Genomic DNA, 18,837 nt, shown 5'->3' with positions numbered 1-18,837 from the left:
CGGGGAGCACCCCCTTCTCTGAGATATGATGACCCAAATATTTCACTGACTTCTGAAAGAATTTACATTTAGATGGAGAGAGCTTCAATCCGCATTTCAACAGTCGTTGTAACACCCTCATCAATCGGTCCTCATGCTCTTCCAGTGTGTCCGAGAATATTATAAGATCATCCAAGAAGGCCACAACTTCATGTAGATTAATATCAGTCATTACTTTCTCTATCATTCTTTGAAAACTTGCTGGAGCATTTGTCAGTCCTTGAGCCATTCTCTTAAATTGCCAGTTTCCAAAGGGCGTGGTGAATGCAGTTTTAGACCTATCCATTTCTTCTACCTCAATCTGATAGTACCCACTCTTGAGATCTAGTACTGAGAACCACTTGCTACCTGATAGGAGAGTGAATGTCTCCTCAATTCGAGGCAATGGATAGGAGTCTTTTCTGGTTATGTTGTTCAATTTACGATAATCAACAACCATCCTCAAGGTACCATTCTTCTTTCTAACCAATACCACAGGTGAAGCATAAGGGCTATCAGACTCCTCAATCACTCCTGTGGCTAATAGCTCCTTCAGGTGCTGCCTGAGATCCTCAAAGTCAGCTGGGGATACATGACGTGTGCGCTCTTTAAATGGAGTTGGATCCAACAGGGTGATTTTATGCATTATTCCTGGAATACATCCAATATCAAGGTCATGACAGGAAAATGCTCCTTTTGCCTCTTGATTAATTCTCTTTTCTATATGCTGTTTAAACTCTTCAGATATTGGAGAATCTCCGAAGTCTAGCGACACCTTCTCAGACTCCATGTTACCCTCTCCAATAGATTCTAGTTTAGCACCATCCTTATAGGTCGAGCCTGTAACGTTCATGGTCCTCACTATATCGACTGGCTCACCTACACCCAGTGTCCTTCTAGGAGGCAAACTGATGCTACAATCCGATATATTCTTCATTAGCACCCTAGCCTTTGTGTGCGACTTACTGCCAGTTCGGATGAGTTGAGGTTGTACTAGTAAGCCTCCGGGTAGAGGATAATTTTCTGAAGCCTCAAGCAATATGGACAAACTCTGACCATGTCTGAGCATTCTCAGAATGCATTCCACTTCCTTCGCTTCATCCCTTTCGAACACTATTGGTCTGGTGCTGGTCAATCTAGCCATCATTGGCCTAGTAACTCTTTGATTGGAACTTTGATGAGAAACATAGGTCTGATATGTAGTTACCCAATTTTTGTCCATGGCTAACTCCTTAAGGTAATTTGGGCCAGCCAGTTCTTTACAGTCATGTATTAGATGTCTGAGAATATTCGTTCCCACTATTAAAGGCAGGGGTTTGTTCTTTTGATTGGGACAGACTAGAGCAAGGACAGAATATTTGTTCCCACTTCCACAGGCCTCCTTGGGAAACTGTACTTCAACTTCAATATACCCCAGATAAGGAACAGGTTGACCTCCTGCACCCGTAACACAAAGTAAGTCTTCTAGCGAGTATAGCTTCCGATGTGATAAATAGTCTTCATAGAAGGTTTGTGTTATGCACGTCACTTGAGAGCCAGTGTCCACTAAGCAAGGGCACTGCACACCATCCAAATAAGCGGTTGCAGAACAAACCTTTCCCACGAGGCGTTTCAAAACATCATCTGGTAGAGGACATGGTGGGATATGATCACTGGATATTTTTCTTTTGGGACTTATCTGAATTGCATTTGGTGCCTTTGTCTGCCCCTCGCAAAAGCACCTTTTTAGTTTAAAGGAGTATTTGAAACCTGCCTAATGCTGGGTATTTTTTTTTTTTTCAAATTTTTCCCGCAATTTCTGTTGGACTAGAGCAGCATTTACAGGATTGATGCATTCTCCCATCATGTGTCCATTCTCTCCACAGTTATAGCAAAATGAAAGTATCTTGGGATGATGCCTCCCTTTTTGAGGCATCTTCTCTACCCAAGAGTTTCTTCGCATCATGCTGTTTGCAGCAGGGCTATTTACTATTTCTGAATTGGCAGCTCTACAATGAGTGATCAATGGGGCGAGCAAAACATTATCTTCTCCTGAAAATGTTCCCAACTCAGATCCCACCTTAAACTCACTTGCCTCTGGTGTCATATGTTGAGCAATGCTTATGTCATTTGCTAGGTAAGTCCTGCTTACAGGTTTAATCTGGGTAACTCCCAATTGACGTATCCTCCTAGATTCTTTCATGTTTCTTTCTTCCTCAATCGTTCTAATTTTAAATAGCAGCTCCGAGTACTGTGGCAGTTTCTTCGACTGGCTCTCTAATAAGTCCCTCAATTGCAGTCGGGTAATCAGGGTCTCCTCCCAGCACCCACGTACAAACTGTTGTAGTAACTGCCTGTCTGGGGCGAGCCCAAAGAAAATTCCCCGCTCCACGACTTTCTGTAACAGGACCTGAAGCCTTCTCAAATAGTCTGAAGATTTTTCTTTGCCATTCTGGAAAGTTTCAATAAATTGAAAAAATAATTCCTCTCCATTAGTTACACTGCCATATGCCTTCTCCAGTTCCTCTAAACACTGCTCTGCTGTGGCGCTTTTATCTATGTAAGAGACAATATTTAAAGCTGGAGGAAGGAGACTTTCAATTAATTTCCTTTTTTTTGCACCTGCGGTGAGATCTGGATCCTGCAGTAATTGCTTAATTTGAATATGCCAAGTTTCATAGTCTCCTTCATTACTAGGTTTAGGGACATTTCCAGAGAAAACTTTAATTTTGTAGTACGTATGATTCAACTCTGCACCCTTTTCCTTAGGAGTTTTGATCACATGCTCCACTATAACCTTTGAAACATCCGCAGGAATAGAAATTGGTGGAATGGAATATTGAGAAGAATTGACTGCCACAGAATGTTGGGTCAGCATAGCATCCAAGCACTTGGGAACGTTTTTTTGGCTTTTAACTGGAGTCTGCAATATACTCTGGGGTGATTGATCCATATCTCGTGTTTCTTTTTCTTGTGACCCCAAACTCTCAATCATGAGAGCAGATGTTCTTTTCCTCAGATCTTGAATATTGATTTTATGACTGTCAGCTATATATGCTAATTCTTCTTGAAGTCGATCTGTCATATCTAAAAGTATGTCACTCACTAGTGGGTCAGTGCATGCTTCAGGGGACATCGACTCAACATTCTGTTCTGATACTGTCTCATCTAAGACAGGTAAAATTATCCACTGACTGTCCAGTTCCCCTTTTAAGCTCATTCTTTCTAAAATAATTATAGAAAGCGGTTCTTCAAACTCACACAAAACTTGATCAGATGACTCAGCTCTTAAACGTTTCAATTTTGTAACTACACCCGCTGGGCTTAATGCATCTTCTACACTTGCTAAAGATATTTCAGGATTTACAGAACTCAGAATAACAGATCTATCAGGAATACAATCATAGTACTTGCAATACTCCATTTTGTATGAGAAAGAAACAAAGAGAATACTGTGCTCACTTCACTAATGATGCTGGGTCGCTCAGTAGCAGGTCAGACAGAGAGAAGAAAAAAAAAACCACTGCCCCACGTTGATGCGCCAGAATTTGTTTGTAACCCTTGAAGTTCAATTTTCTTTATGACTCCTTGTGTCTGAAACCTGCACTTTGATTCCCAACCCAGTATCAGAAATGAATCCACACGCTCTTTAGTGAGTAACAGTTTTATCTTTACTGGAATGAATGACTGAAATAAATCTGTTCACTTCCTAAGCATCTGCATTTGTCATATAAACACATGTATATAGTACAAGAGAGAACTCAACTTTGTCATAAACTCATGTTAAGTATTTCAACCAGAATCAGCATGTGATATAGCACCCGACCTTAAGCAGTCTCTGAACAAGCAAAGTCCCAGATTGTATCCTACTGTGTGTCCATTTGAATTTAGAGCTGAAGAGGGCGTCAGTACTGCTCTTTGCTTCAACTGCCAAATCCACAATACAGCAGCCTCTATCCGAAAGAAGAGCTTCAAATCCTGACAGGGCACAGTTCAACTACTCCCAAGTCGTCCACAGCAGGGTTCCAGAAAAGAGAACCTTAATCAGTACAGATAATATTTATTAATTCAGAGCAGGGCAGGAACTCTGTTCAAGCTGAGCAGTGATCTGTTTGCACATGCTCAGACAATCCAATTTTTATAAATCTCTTTAGGTAAAGTAAAAACAACTTCAATACATCTCAAAACAATGTTAACTAACATAAATACATTACACATGAATACAATTATAGAGGGCTGCTCACCTTAATCAGTACAGATAATATTTATTAATTCAGAGCAGGGCAGGAACTCTGTTCAAGCTGAGCAGTGATCTGTTTGCACATGCTCAGACAATCCAATTTTGAATCTCCTTCCCCCCCCCCCCCCCCCAGCTCTTAAAGAGACAGCACTCTATTGTCAGTCTTTTCATGTCACAATGATGATTCAACATTTCTCTGCCCTAGTTCCTAGAGGTATGTTACACTTGCATTGTTATGGGACCTTCTTAGGAACAGCTTGGGAACAATCCTACAAAGATCTTGCAAGCACAGCTATCCAGGAGGGTTGAGTGCAATAGAAGACAGTGACAATAACTATCTTGCACTAGTCCTGTTGTCCCTGAGGTAGCAGTTTCAGGCTGGAGTGCTCCTTTGAAGTTTTCATGTAGGAGAATGGCAACCTTAAGGTCAGATAGAGAATGTCAAGGAAGGTTGAATGTTGTCATTTCTAACCTCAGGTTTAAATCCTTTTACCTTGTCCTTATAGATTGTCCCGTTTGTCCTATGTAGACAGAAGTGGGACGTTGCTGGCAGGTGTTGGCATATATTAGATTGGAAGAAAAGCAGGAGAATGTGTCCCGCATGTTGCTGATGATGTTGTGTCCAGTGATGGCATTGTCTGGGATAATATGTGGAAAGTGTTGGCATCTCCTTTTCTGGCTAGGTCTGGGTCCTGGGTTGGTGTCCTTGTACTATTTGCAGCGGCTGATGAGTATCTTTGAGGTTGAGGGGCTGCTACACCAGACTAGCACGGCTATCCCTCTGAAGATTTTTCATGTAAATCAGTGGAGGAAAATTTGGCTTTCACTGCAACCTCTGCAGCAACATTTTCTCTCTCGCTGAACACAGAAGATTGGAGAGAAAAACACTCACTGTTATCTGCACTCTGCAGCAGTGACACATCATCAATCTCGCATGCCAGTTTCTTTAGCGTAAAGCTGGCTCCTGCTGTTGTAGTAGTCCAGAAGAAATCCCTCTTCAGTTTCAGGGCAGGACCTCATTTTTGGTTTTTACCTGCCGGTGCCAGTGCAAAAGTGCGCAATTTTGGACACATTCAAATTTACTTCATCTGCTCTGCCTTTCCCTCTCCCTCACATCATTGTATATATGTCACCGGGGATGTTAAGATTACAACAACGATTTAACATTTTTCCGTGGTATTATAATGCCCACTGCCTAGTGCCCACTGCACACACTTTGCCTTCTGCCAGGCAAACAGTGAGTGTCAACCTGTCTGCTCTGTCTGCACTATTTCTCTGTCACAGATGGGCTTCACAATTCAGGCTGTTATGCTGCACTTTCTGGCCTGCCTTCACTGCTCGCTTTTGCCCAGTACTACCTAGCTCCCACTGCCCACACTGTGCCCACTGACAGTCATACAGAGAATAAATAACTAATCTGAAGTGTAGCTAAGGCTTCAATCACGAAAAAGGATAAACAGAACAGCAAGCGAAGCAACACAAATTTATTTATTTAATGCTTTTATATACCGGTATTAGTATGCAAACATCATACCGGTTTACATTGTAACTGAAAGATAGAAATACAATTAACAGGGAGGGGAAAAGAGAGGGAGTAAATACATAGTGCAGTAAGAAAGGAAAGGGAACATCAACTTAGAGAGGTAAATAGGGAAGTTAATTACAAAGGGCTATATACAATATTTACAGAAAGCTATTACAGAAAGCTATCAATAGTGTGCAATTTAAGTGTCATTTGTGTGAGGATTGTTCGAGAGGAATGAGAAGAGTAGGCAAGTGGAGGCAGATTATTCTGGGAAGGCCTGTCGGAAGAGCCATGTCTTTAGTTTTTTTCTGAATTTGGAGTAGCATGGCTCAAGTCTGAGTGTAGTCGGGAGGGAGTTCCATTGCTTCGGGCCTGCAATGGAGAGAGCGCGGTCCCTTGTGGAGGAGAGGTGGGCTTTTTTGATGGGAGGTATTGTTAGGGTACCTTTGTTGACAGAGCGCATGGGTCGGTCAGAGCGTACGGGGCAAAAGGGTTCATCTAGCCAGTTAGAGTTGTAGGAGTAGATGGATTTGTGTATTATGGTTAAGGTTTTAAAGAGGATGCGGGATGTTATGGGGAGCCAGTGGAGGTCTTTGAGTATGGAAGTGATGTGGTCTGATTTCCGTGAGTTAGCAATAATCCTGGCGATAGCATTTTGGAACATTTGTAGGGGTTTCGTGGTGGAGGCGGGTAGTCCGAGGAGGAGGGCTTTGCAGTAATCTAGTTTAGAGGAGAGAGTAGATTGGATAACAGTGCGAAAGTCATGATAGTGGAGGAGGGGTTTAAGTTTCTTTATAACATTGAGCTTAAAAAAACCTTCTTTGAGGATGGAGTTGATCTGTTTCTTTAGATTAAGTTGTTGGTCTAAAATTACTCCAAAATCCTTAACAAAGGATTGGGATGATGTGGCGCTGAATGCTGGGTCATTGGAAATCAGGGGTTTGGGGGGTTGGTGTTGAGAGAGTAGTAGCAGTTCTGTTTTGGAGGAGTTTAAGGCAAGGTGGCTGTTCGAGAGAAAGTCATTTATAGAGGCAAGGGTGGTGTTCCAAAATGCAAGGGCATCAGAAAGCGAGTTGTGGATGGGGATAAGGATTTGCACATCGTCTGCGTAGAGGTAGAATTTGAGGCCAAGGTTTGTGAGGAACTGACAGAGGGGTGTGAGGTAGATATTGAATAAGGTAGAGGAGAGGGAGGAGCCTTGGGGGACACCTTGGGATAAGGGGTAGAGAGCAGATTTGGCATTTCCTATTTTGACGGCAAACTTTCTGTTGGATAAGTAGGATTTGAACCAGAGCAGGGCTAGGCCAGAGATACCTATTTCGGCCAAGCGGTTGATGAGGGTAATTGTGATTGATGGTGTCAAAGGCAGCTGAAATGTCAAGAAGAGCAAGGAGATAGCAGTTGCCCTGATCCATGCCTCTGAGTATGTGGTCTGTGAGTGAAAGTAGGAGTGTTTCAGTATTAAGGGATTTGCGGAAACCAAATTGGGTAGGATGCAGAATATTGTTATTGTCAAGGTATTCAGTGAGTTGGGTATTAACAATCTTTTCCATAATTTTGGAAATGAAGGGCAAGTTTGAGATCGGACGGAAGTTGGAAGGGTCTTTGGGGTCTAGTGAGGGTTTTTTAAGGAGGGGTTTTACTATCGCTTGTTTGAGGACATCTGGGACGGAGCCTGAGGAGAGAGAGGAGTTGATAATGTCAACAATGGGTTTGGCAAAGGAGTTTGGGATTAAGAGGAGGGTTTTTGTGGGTATGGTGTCTGAGGGATGGGTTGCCGGTCTAAGTTTTCTGAGGATGGATTCCACTTCTTTGGTAGAAGTCAGGTCAAGGGTGTGAAGGGTACTGTTGGCAGGGGTGGGCTGCAGGGGGGAAGGGGGAGGGGTTAATGGGGAAGGGTGTTGGAATCTGAGGAGGATGTTAGAGATTTTTGTGAGGAGGTGTTGGGTGATTTCTTCACTCCTAGTGGGGGCTTCGTTGTCAGGGATTGGGGGTTGGGAGGGCTTGGTGAGGTCAGATACATAAGTGAAGAGGGCTTTCGGATTGTACATGTATTGGTGGATCTTGGTAGAGTAGAAGTCTCGCTTGATTTTGAGCGTGGTTGTTCTGTAGTGGTGGAGGGCAGTTTTATAGCTTGAGGCAAGTTGGGGTGAGGGAGCTTTACGCCAGATTCTCTCGCGCTGCCTAAGGTTGTTTTTTAAGACTCCTAGCTCTGCTGAGTACCATGGTTGATGGTTTTTTGTGGATGGTCGTATTTCTCGTCTGGACATGGGGCATAGCTTGTCAGCAATTTCAAGGGTAGTGTTGAACCAGGAGGTGATGGCAGCTTCAGGGTTGGAGCAGTCAAGGTTTGTGACAGCATTGGAGATTGCAAGTGCAAGTTCATCTCCTGGGCAGGGTTTCCTGTAGGTAATGGTAATGTTGCTTGTGGGGGCGGGGTTGGCAGGGGTAGAGAGTGGTAGAGAGGCTTCTATGAGGAAGTGGTCAGACCAGGGTACTGGGGAGCAGGTGGGAGGGTGGGGAGGCAGAAAGCAGTGGTTGATGAAGATGAGGTCGAGGGAGTGTCCAGCTTGATGAGTAGGGGAGGAGACAATTTGTCGGAAGCCCAGAGCTTGGAGGGAGGTGAGGAATGCATCACAGGAAGGGGAGAGAGGAGTGGCATCGACATGTAGATTGAAATCTCCTAGTATGATGGAAGGGATTTCAATGTTGATGTTGGCGGATATGAATTCAATAAAGGGGGACGGATCTCGGTCGATGGAGCCGGGGGGGGGGGGGGGGGCCATATATGAGGCAGATCTGTAGCGTAGGGGATTTGAAAAGGCCAATTTCTAGTTTGGAGGGTGAGGAAATTTGGGCGAGCTTGAGATTTAGGTACTTCTTGAAGGCTAGGAGGATGCCGCCTCCTCTTTTTTTTGGTCTTGGGATAGATAGGACTTCGTAGGACTGTGACGGTAGCTGATTGAGGAGGACTATGTCAGTTTCCTTGAGCCAGGTTTCTGTGATGGCAGAGATATCTGGTTTGCAGTCGTTGAGGAGATCATTTAGGATGGGGGTTTTCTTAGAGAGGGACTGGGCATTGAAAAGGATATTTGAGAGGGTTGTAAGTCCTAGAATTTGGTTCAAGGGGGTGGTGAGGATGGGGAGGAGGGACTTGTAAGTGGGGGATGGTGTGAGGGAGGGGAGGCGGGGGCGTCTGTTATGAGGAAGATGAATGCGGTGGATCTGGTGGGTGGTCATGGTGAGTGGGGGAGTGAGTGGGAGGAGCAGGATAGAATTGGATAGGTCTGGATAAGTGAGACTGAGGGTTGGGGTTGCTGGTGGGCAAGGCACAGGCAGAGTTAAGTAATACAGAGCAATTAACTAATACAGAGCAATTACTTAGGAGCAGTTATTTAGGAGAAAGAGCAAGTGAACAATGAGGGTATTGTAATGCAGGGTATACAATGCAGCTTATATTGCCGGCTATATGATGCAGGTTATACAGAATACATTTCAGTATGTCCAAACTGATAGCAGGAGTACAGTGCAGCATAAGCAATGTAGAACGGTAAACAGTTTCAGTGTAGTTAATTTAGAATAGGACACATAATATTTATGATACTTACAGTTGGGTGCAAAGTGCAAGGGGGTGAGGCAGGTGTCTGGTAGCGGAGATAGAGGTGGGAAGAGATAGGAAACCTATTCCAGGGGGACAGGAGGCCAGGGGTAGAAAGGATTGGGTGGGAGCGGGAGGAGTAGGCAGACGGAGGGGATGTATAGCTAGCTAGGTCCCGTTCTAGTCACACTCTTGTCCAGCTGTGGGAGAGACGGTCTGTGGTGGAGTAGAGGGACGACGAGTTGAGTCAGGGCGGTTCCTCGGAGCAGTCCGAAGGGGGTGCCCGAAGGGGCGCACAAAGGGGCGGGCCCCTTTGTTGCGCTCCTTTGGCGCGCAGCGCCAGGGCTGGAGGACGATTTAAAGCGCCGCAGGGCCTGGCGATTGGCTGCACAGGTAAGAGGGCGGGCCTTCTAGACGGTCGGAGGCGGCGGCTGGACGGCACGAGTGGCCACGCGGTCGGGCTCTGACCCAGCGAGGGTAAGAGGGATCTGAGGCCTTACCCCGGTGGGTCTGTGGCGCCGATCGCGCAGGCCTTCCCTCGAGCCGGTGTCGCGTTGGAGGAGGATCGCTGCTCGCAGGAGTCGCTTGGAAATGATGCAGAGATATTGTAATGCCATGCTGCCTCCATGGTTTGTTTTTCTGTCTTGTGTTAATGGGCTGCCACAGCAAAAATCCTTACCAAGAACTCGGAGAGAGCTCAGTGCTATGTTTTCACACAGACAATGTCTAGAGAAACAATGCAGAGCAAGGCTGTGACATGCTCATTCTTCGAGCTCAGCATCACTGTAACCCGCTCTGCGGCATTATAGGAGACTAGGAAAATGCACCGCTGCGATACACCATAACTCTCATTGCTTGACGGTATGCCAATCCGTCCCTTCTCTGCAGCCTGCCCGCTCCACAGTGTATGAACCTTTCTCCATACATTTGCAACTGTTGCTATGCCTATGATTTCCATGGGTCTTTTGACTATAATTGCTTATAGAAATCATTCTGTTTGACAGAAATGAAACAAGTAGGATTCCTTTAGTTCACGGGTCCCCTTCAGCTCATATTGGACCCTAAGAGTTTAGAGTCAGAGTTTAAAGCTTTTAAAAAAGCTCTAAAAGCATGGCTTTTCGAACAGGCTTATATTGACTATCTTGAAAAAAAGGACTCATTGGTTTAAAGAAACATTATTTTTATCTTTGTTTTATGTTCATTTATTAATAATTGATTAACAATTTTATTTTTTATCATATTTTACTGTACCTTTTAGATATTTCAGTTTGATTTTATGATTTTGTAACATGTAAACCGTTGTGATGTATATTATGAATGATGGTATACAAGAATTGTTAATAAATAAAATAAATAAATAAAAAAGAAACAAGTTGGCTCCACTGATTTCATTTTTATATTTTGTTTTCAATGAATGCACTTCTCTAGCTGAGATGCTTGTTCAATTAGTCCTCCTTTAGGCGGGCATCAAGGGTTCGACGGTTGCTCACAGATTAAAAGAAGGGGTCAGTTGGCTCCATAGTGTAGTGGTTATCACATCTGCTTTACACGCAGAAGGGCCTGGGTTCAATCCCCAGTGGAGCCATTTTTAACTTGCTGCAGAAACAGGCATGAGTCTGAGTGCAAGGATAACTTAGATACCGAAAAAGCAAGTTGAAGACCAATGGGTTCCATATATGTGCAGTGGAAACCCCACCTGTCAGGTTTTCAGGATATCCACAATCTATATGCGTGGGATAGATTTACAGGCCCTTCCTTCTATGCTTGCTACTTGATCTCATGCAAATTCATAGCAGATATCGTCTTCCCAGGAAGAGGTGTGGGATTGGTTACTGGAGACGAAATAAGGAAGCTTTAGGTAAACTCCTAAGCCAACATCTTGTGTGGTAAAAAGAATTCAGCAGTGACTCTAGTAAAACAAATTTTTCATGGTAGATGGGATGGCTCCTGCAAGATCTATTTTTTGCCAAGAGTAAAAAATGTTAGAATGTGAATGGTGGCTGAGGCGATTATCCCATGAATTATTCAAACAGTATTCTAAAATAACTGGATAGGTGTTTGAAAGTGTAATAAAGAAGAAATCAGTCAAGGAAATGGTTCCATGGTGAAGAGGTTATCACATCTGTTTCACACCCAGAATGTCTTGGGTTCAAGTCTCAATGGAGCCACTTTATGTTTCTAGCAGTGGATGAGCATTTTATAGATGTTCAGCCATCAGCTGTATTGGTGTCAGTGAATGCTTGCATTGTTATGGGACCTTGTTAGGAACAGCTTGGGAGCAATCCTACAAAGATCTTGCAAGCACAGCTATCCAGGAGGGTTGAGTGCAATAGAAGACAGTGACAATAACTGTCTTGCACTAGTCCTGTTGTCCCTGAGGTGGTCATCCACTGAGATGGACTGCAACAGTATATCCTTGGCAGTATGGACTGGAATGACAGGGCAGAATGAATGCAAAAGTTGGTCATTTCCCTGCAGTTACTCTCTGAGAGAAAATTAGCATTTGTAGAAAGACCTCAGGTGCTAGTGGAGGATCCTCAAAACATCTTGCTTCACTTTTATCCTTGTAGTTCTATTTTCAAGCCCTCATTCTCTACTAGCTGCAGGGGCTGGCTATCAAGGGCATTTATTTCAGAACTGCCCCTTTTTCTAACTTTGACTGCTGCTTCTCTCCTGTCCTGGGGCATTGCTATTGAAACCTGTTCCATTTCTTCCATCCTAGCTTTTCACTTCTCATGTTTGGCAGGGGTCTGCTTGCCTCTTACCTGAATGATGGAAAGGGTTGAGGGCATGGGATCAGATTGGGAAACACTTTTCCTCCTTTCTGCTACAGATGGTTATTTCCTTTTGGACTGTGGGTTCAGATCGACGGGAAATCACACAAAGCTCGCACGCTCGAGGAAGCAGCGCACGCCATGAAGGAGGTGGGCCTTCCGGTGGAGATCCCTGCTCCTAACACCACTACCTCTGTGGGCACCAGGTCTGAGATGCCACGGTGGCAGCGGGTAAACAAGGGCGACCGCAGACTGTGGCAGAACACCAGGGACCGTGCACGAGTCGCCGTTATCACCTGAACTGCTTCTCTGCTGGAGCTCCCTTGTGGAGTTCCTGGTCGATTTCCTGTATTGGGGAGTAAGTGACGGTCAGACAAATTGTGTTCCCCATGCTTACTGGTTCCGCGTTGAATGGTTCGGATCTTTGAGTAAATATAGGTAGTAGGGATGTGAATCGTTTTTTGACGATTTAAAATATCGTCCGATATATTTTAAATCGTCAAAAATCGTTAGGGCCACGATACAATACCAATTCCCCCGATTTATCGTTAAAAAATCGTAAATCGGGGGAAGGGGGAGGGCAGGAAAACCGGCACACTAAAACCCCCTAAAACCCACCCCGACCCTTTAAATTAAATCCCCCACCCTCCCGAACCCCCCCAAATGCTTTAAATTACCTAGGGATCCAGCGGTGGTCCAGAACGGCAGCGGTCCGGAACGGCCCCCTCAATTGAATCCTGTTGTCTTCAGCCGGTGCCATTTTGCAAAATGGCCGCCGCAAAATGGCGGCGGCCATAGACAAAAACGATTCAACGCAGGAGGTCGTTCCGGACCCCCGCTGGACTTTTGGCAAGTCTTGTGGAGGTCAGGAGGCCCCCCCAAGCTGCCCAAAAGTTTCTGGGAGTCCAGCGGGGTTCAGGAAGCGATTTCTTGCCGCGAATCGTTTTCCGTACGGAAAATGGCGCCGGCAGGAGATCGACTGCAGGAGGTCGTTCAGCGGGGGTTCCGGACCGCCGCTGAACGACCTCCTGCAGTCGATCTCCTGCCGGCACCATTTTCCATACGGAAAATGGCGCCGGCCATACGCGTATGGCCGGCGCCATTTTCCGTATGGAAAACGATTCGCGGCAAGAAATCGCTTCCTGAACCCCGCTGGACTCCCAGAAACTTTTGGCCAGCTTGGGGGGGGCCTCCTGACCCCCACAAGACTTGCCAAAAGTCCAGCGGGGGTCCGGAACGACCTCCTGCGTCGAATCATTTTTGTTTATGACCGCCACCATTTTGCGGCGGCCATTTTGCAAAATGGCGCCGGCTGAAGACAACAGGATTCAATTGAGGGGGCCGTTCCGGACCGCCGCCGTTCTGGACCACCGCTGGATCCCCAGGTAATTTAAAGCATTTGGGGGGGTTCGGGAGGGTGGGGGATTTAATTTAAAGGGTTGGGGTGGGTTTTAGGGGGTTTTAGTGTGTCGGCTCACGATTTTAACGATTTTCACGATAGTTTACACACCCAAACGGCAACAATACGATTCCCTCCCCCTCCCAGCCGAAATCGATCGTTAAGACGATTGAGGACACGATTCACATCTCTAATAGGTAGAAGTTGTTTCACTTAACAATGCTGACTTGCTACAGCATGCCCTGGGAGACGGGCGGCTCCTGGTACCGGTATGGGCTCTTCCTCCTGTAGAAACTGGGAACGATGGAATCTTTTCCAGGGGTTGCAGAGGGGTTGGGGGGGGGGGATGGGAACTTTGCCTCACTGTATATCTTCAGTTTCTCATGCTAGGAAGTCTTTAGAGCTCTATCACTCGCCAGAGCGGCCTTTCTCTACGGGTACCACGGCGTGCTTATGTTTCTCGGTTCTGGGACAGGGGTTCTCTTAGGGTACAACAGTTTTGGAGGTTCATAAATGTTTGGAGATTTGAGCTATGGAGGGGGTATGGTTACAGTCATGATGTCTACTGTTAAATTTGTTTCTCTTAATGTGAAGGGTTTAAATTCAAGCCACAAACGAAGGCTACTCTTCCAGGAAATGGGTCGCTTAAATGCTGATGTGATCTATCTTCCGAAGACACATCTCCAGAAGCGGTATGAAGGTCTCATGAAATCTGATAAATACCACGCTAGTACCAGTTTATATATAAATAAAGCTTTCTCGCCTGGTTATGAGAGTGCAGCATTTCAGGTATGGGGACAGAGGGGGATCAGAAACTGGGAGCACATCTGGGGACCACAGAGCTTGCGGTCATTTAACGATCTACAACAAACGTATGATTTACCTACATCCGCTGCCTATTCCTATGCACAGCTAGCCCACTTTGCACAAGCCAGTATGCTCACGTTGCATCTTAATATGGGTAGGTCTGAATTTGAGAAGGTCTGTCATAAAGCCAATAGTTCTAAACAGGTTCTCTCCGTGACGTCTCGGCTTTTAGCACCTCAAGAGGAGGTCGTTCCCACTTTTCAGAAGACCTGGGAAAAATACCTACAGATTGATTGGACACCCCAACTTTGGAAGTCTATCTTTCGGAGTTTGGGTAAAGGATACATTGCTACCTCCCTTATTGAAAACTCCTACAAACTGGTCTATCGGTGGTACGTATGTCCTCTTGAACTACATAAATTTGCTTCCCACGTTTCAGATAAATGCTGGTGGGCTTGTGCGGAGGTAGGTTCTTTTCTACATATGTGGTGGGGCTGCCCCTATGGGCAAAGGATGTGGCAGGAGATATTCCAATGACTAAAAGCAATGATCCCGGGACTAACTGTTCTCACTCCAATGCATACTCTGTTGGGCGTCAAATTTCCAGGGATCTCAGCAGACCAGAATCGTTTGGCGCACGTTATCCTGACAGCGAATTAGCAGGGGCATGGAAATCCTCATTAGTGCCAACAAAAGCAGACATACAACATAGGGTGGATAAAATATATTTATTGTCCCAGATCACAGCTTACAAGCATAACATCCCTAAATTTGAAAAGACCTGGCAAGCCTATCAGTTATGGAAATCTACACAAGGAGCACCCATCCCTGCAGTGTAGATTGCTTCTCCTGGTTTTTCACTACCTTTCCTTACTGGGCTCAGAATGTATTAGGATCTCAGACTTTGGTGCTGGCTTCCATACGTACACTTATGACTATGCAGATACGATTGCTGTATACATGAGGCAAAGGGGGGGTAGGGAGGGAAGGCCTAAGGATATAAAACCAATGTTCAATATTATCTTAAGAATGTGAATCTATCCTCATTCATTACTCGTATCGCTGTGGCATCCGGTGCCTATCAACACAGTGACAGTTGTTATATCATCATGATATTGTTTCTGTTTCTTATATCCTATTCTGTTCTGTATCACGTTGGATTCCCTGCTTGCTTAATAAAAATCTTTAATTATAAAAAAAAGAAATAGCAGTGCATTATCTCCTTTCTGGCTTCAGGGTTCCTTTGGTAGTAGATAATCCGCTTCATTTTTTCATTGACTTCCGTGGTTTATCTGCTGCTGCAGTGGATCCATGAACAGCATCAACATGGCCTACCTCAACACTGGGGTTTTTATCGTCACCTTTAGATTCAGCACTATCACTACCACCAGGGCTTAGACTAAGGGTGGGTGACCTGCAGCTAGTATAAATTTTATCTTTTTGCTTCTTGTCACACTTCAATAGTAGTAGTCACCTAGCTCAGATTGAGTTTAGGTATTATGCAACAGGATCACCATGTGAAGGTACTCAGCAAGACTTGGTGAGAGATACTTACTCCACCTGATTCTCTTCAGTGAGAATCATTTCATGCTTATTCAGGTTTGAGTTCCCACTGAAGCATTTATTACATTCGGTGCATGTAAAAGCATTTCTCTCCTGTATGGATCCTTTCATGGCTTTTCAGATCCGATTTCCATCTAAAGCTTTTATCACATTTGGTGCACGTAAATGGTTTCTCTCCTGTGTGGATCCTTTCATGGCTTTTCAGGCTTGATTTACAATTGAAGCTTTTATCACACCTCATGCATTTAAAGGGTTTCTCTCCTCTATGGATCCATTCGTGCCTTTTCAGTTCCAATTTCATACAGAAATTTTGATCACACTCAGTGCATTTAAATGGTCTCTCTCCTGTGTGGATTCTTTCATGGTTTTTCAGATCTGATTTCCACCTGAACTTTTTATCACACTCAGTGCATGCGAATGGCTTCTCTCCTGTGTGGATTCGTTCATGCCTTTTCAATTGGGATTTCGAAAAGAAGCTTTTAATACACCCAGTGCATGTAAATGGTTTCTTTCTGGTGTGGATCCTTTCATGCCTTTTCAATTGGGAATTCGAACTGAAGCTTTTAATGCATTCAGTGCATGTAAATGGTTTTTCTCCTGTGTGGCCCCTTTCATGTCTTTTCAGTTCCACATTTTGACTGAATCTTTTATCACACTCAGTGCATGTAAATGGTTTCTCTCCTGTGTGGATCAGTTCGTGCCTTTTCAGCTCTGATTTACAACTGAAGCTTTTATCACACTCAGTGCATGTAAATCGTTTCTCTCCTGTGTGAATCCTTTTATGCCTTTTCAATTGGTATTTCACACTAAAGCTTTTATCACACTCTGTGCATGTAAATGGTTTCTTTCCTGTGTGGATCCTTTCATGTCTTTTCAGTTCTGATTTACAACTGAAGCTTTTATCACACACAATGCATGTAAATGGTTTCTCTCCCATGTGGCTCTTTTCATGCCTTTTCAGGTCTGATTTACACCTGAACCTTTTAATACACTCTGTGCACATAAATGGTTTCTCTCCTGTGTGGATCATTTCATGCCTTCTCAATTCAGGTTTCGAACTAAAGCTTTTTTCACACTCAGTGCATGCAAATGGTTTCTCAACTATGTGGATCCTTTTGTGCTTTCTCAGGCCAGGTTTTGAACTAAAGCTTTTATCACATGTACTGCATGTAAATGGTTTCTGTCCCGAATGGGTCATTTCATGCCTTCTCAGTTCCGGTTTTGAACTAAAGCATTTATTACATCCAGGGCATGTAAATGGTTTCTCTCCTGTGTGAATCATTTTGTGCCTTATCAGTCCATGTTTCAAACTAAAGCATTTATCGCATTCCGTGCATGTAAATGGTTTCTCCCCTGTATGGATCCTCTCATGCCTTTTCAATTGGGATTTTGAACTGAAGCTTTTATCACACTCCATGCATTTAAATGGTTTCTCTCCTGTGTGGATCCTTTCATGCACTTTCAGACAGGGTTTTGAACTGAAGTGTTTATCACACTCAGCACATGTAAATCGTTTTTCTTTCATGTGGATCCTTTCGTGAAGTTTCAGTTCAGCTTTCAAAGTTAAGCTTTTATCACACTCAGTGCTTATAAATACTTTCTCTTCCATGTGGAACCTTTCATGCATTTTCAAACAAGGTTTTGAACTGAAATATTTATCACAGTCACCACCTGTGTACGGTTTATCTCCATTGTCAAACCTTTCATACTTTTTCAGATGAGATTTCAGCCCAAATATTTTATCATACACTGTACATGCAAATGATTTGTCTCCCTTGCGCTTTTTCATTTTTGAGTTCCAGCTGAAGCTGTTATCATAGTCGGTATATGTAAATTGCTTTTTTCCTGCGTGTATTTGTTGGTGCATTGTCAATTGTGAATGATAAATAAAACTTTTATTACATTCAGTACATGGAAATGTTTTATCACTTGCATGAATCTTCTGGTGAACTTTTAATATTAGTTTATCTACACTTTCACTGAATGAAAAAGGTCTCATCCCAGTCTGTTCTCTCCGATGTTGTGTGCTTTCCTCACAGGGCGTCACATTCTCAGTGGAGTCTCCTGTTGCGTTTCTCAGCCTTTCCTCTGGGTTGCACTGATTCCAGTAGTTTTTCCCCCAGTAACAGCATGGGCAGGTATCCTCTACATCTTTCTCTGATGCCGTTTTAATCATTTCCAGATGTTTGGTGGGATCCTCAGGATGTCTCCCCTGGTGTGTTCTCTTGGACTCATCGATTTCTGGATAAGAAAACAAAGGACAGACATTACTTGATTTAAGGGAGACTCACAGTGACAATGGTCAGGGTTTTTCTAGCATTAACATCTCAGAGGGAACAGGGGTGTAAGGCAGCTGCATCACCTCCTCTCTGCAGCTTTCTGGGATGAACTGGAGCACCTCGCTGGGTCTCAGAGGAGGACGAAGAGGACTGAACAGCTCAGCACAGTCAGGTGTATAAACTCAGTTCAAAACGTTAATGGAGGTCTTCATGCACAGATTGCGTCATTGAAGAAGAAAGCAAGTGAAGTCTTAGCTCTTGATCCCTAAAGGCAAGGGGGAGGGGCATTAAGTAAGGCATGGGGGTATCTTGCTGGTGTGGCGGATACTACCCTTGGCAAATAAGCCATCCTGTGGGGGTAACTGCTGGTGTGACAGATAATACCCTTGGCAAATAAGGCTTCAAAATGTGATGCAACTCCATCACTGCTCGCTGCTTCAACGGCAGTGGGGAAAGAGGAAAGGAGGAACTGGATTCAGACAGCAACCAACAAAGACATGAACTGTAGGGTCTGGGAAAACACAGGAGCATGGGGGTAACTTGCTTGATGCCCTTAAGCAAAAGCCTGGTGCTACACTTTCTGATGCAGCTCCAACACTGCACATTCCTCTCTGATTCAACGGGCGGGGGGGAGGTAAATTGGTCTCAAACAGTA

At 44.5% G+C, this 18,837-nt stretch overlaps 1 protein-coding gene and 1 non-coding gene across 4 annotated transcripts in view; one reads left to right on the top strand and one right to left on the bottom strand.

The window, feature by feature from the left end:
* The first annotated feature begins 10,872 nt into the window (after positions 1-10,872).
* On the top strand, positions 10,873-10,945 carry TRNAV-UAC. Its single transcript has one exon. It is a non-coding gene; the product is annotated as a tRNA-Val (tRNA).
* A 4,107-nt stretch (positions 10,946-15,052) lies between these two features.
* Positions 15,053-18,837, bottom strand: part of LOC115083869 (oocyte zinc finger protein XlCOF6-like) — a 42,314-nt gene continuing 38,529 nt past the window's right edge. For all 3 annotated transcript variants that reach the window (XM_029587918.1, XM_029587917.1, XM_029587919.1), the window contains exon 4: positions 15,053-18,144. In XM_029587918.1, coding sequence (XP_029443778.1) covers positions 15,965-18,144 — 2,180 coding nt within the window. In that variant the 3' untranslated portion in view covers positions 15,053-15,964. The remainder of the gene's footprint in view (positions 18,145-18,837) is intronic.

The sequence above is a fragment of the Rhinatrema bivittatum genome, chromosome 2 (assembly GCF_901001135.1).
Source record: "Rhinatrema bivittatum chromosome 2, aRhiBiv1.1, whole genome shotgun sequence".
Taxonomy (NCBI): Eukaryota; Metazoa; Chordata; class Amphibia; order Gymnophiona; family Rhinatrematidae; genus Rhinatrema; species Rhinatrema bivittatum.
The sequence above is the reverse complement of the archived record's forward strand: the minus strand, read 5'-3'. Positions and strand labels throughout refer to the sequence as shown.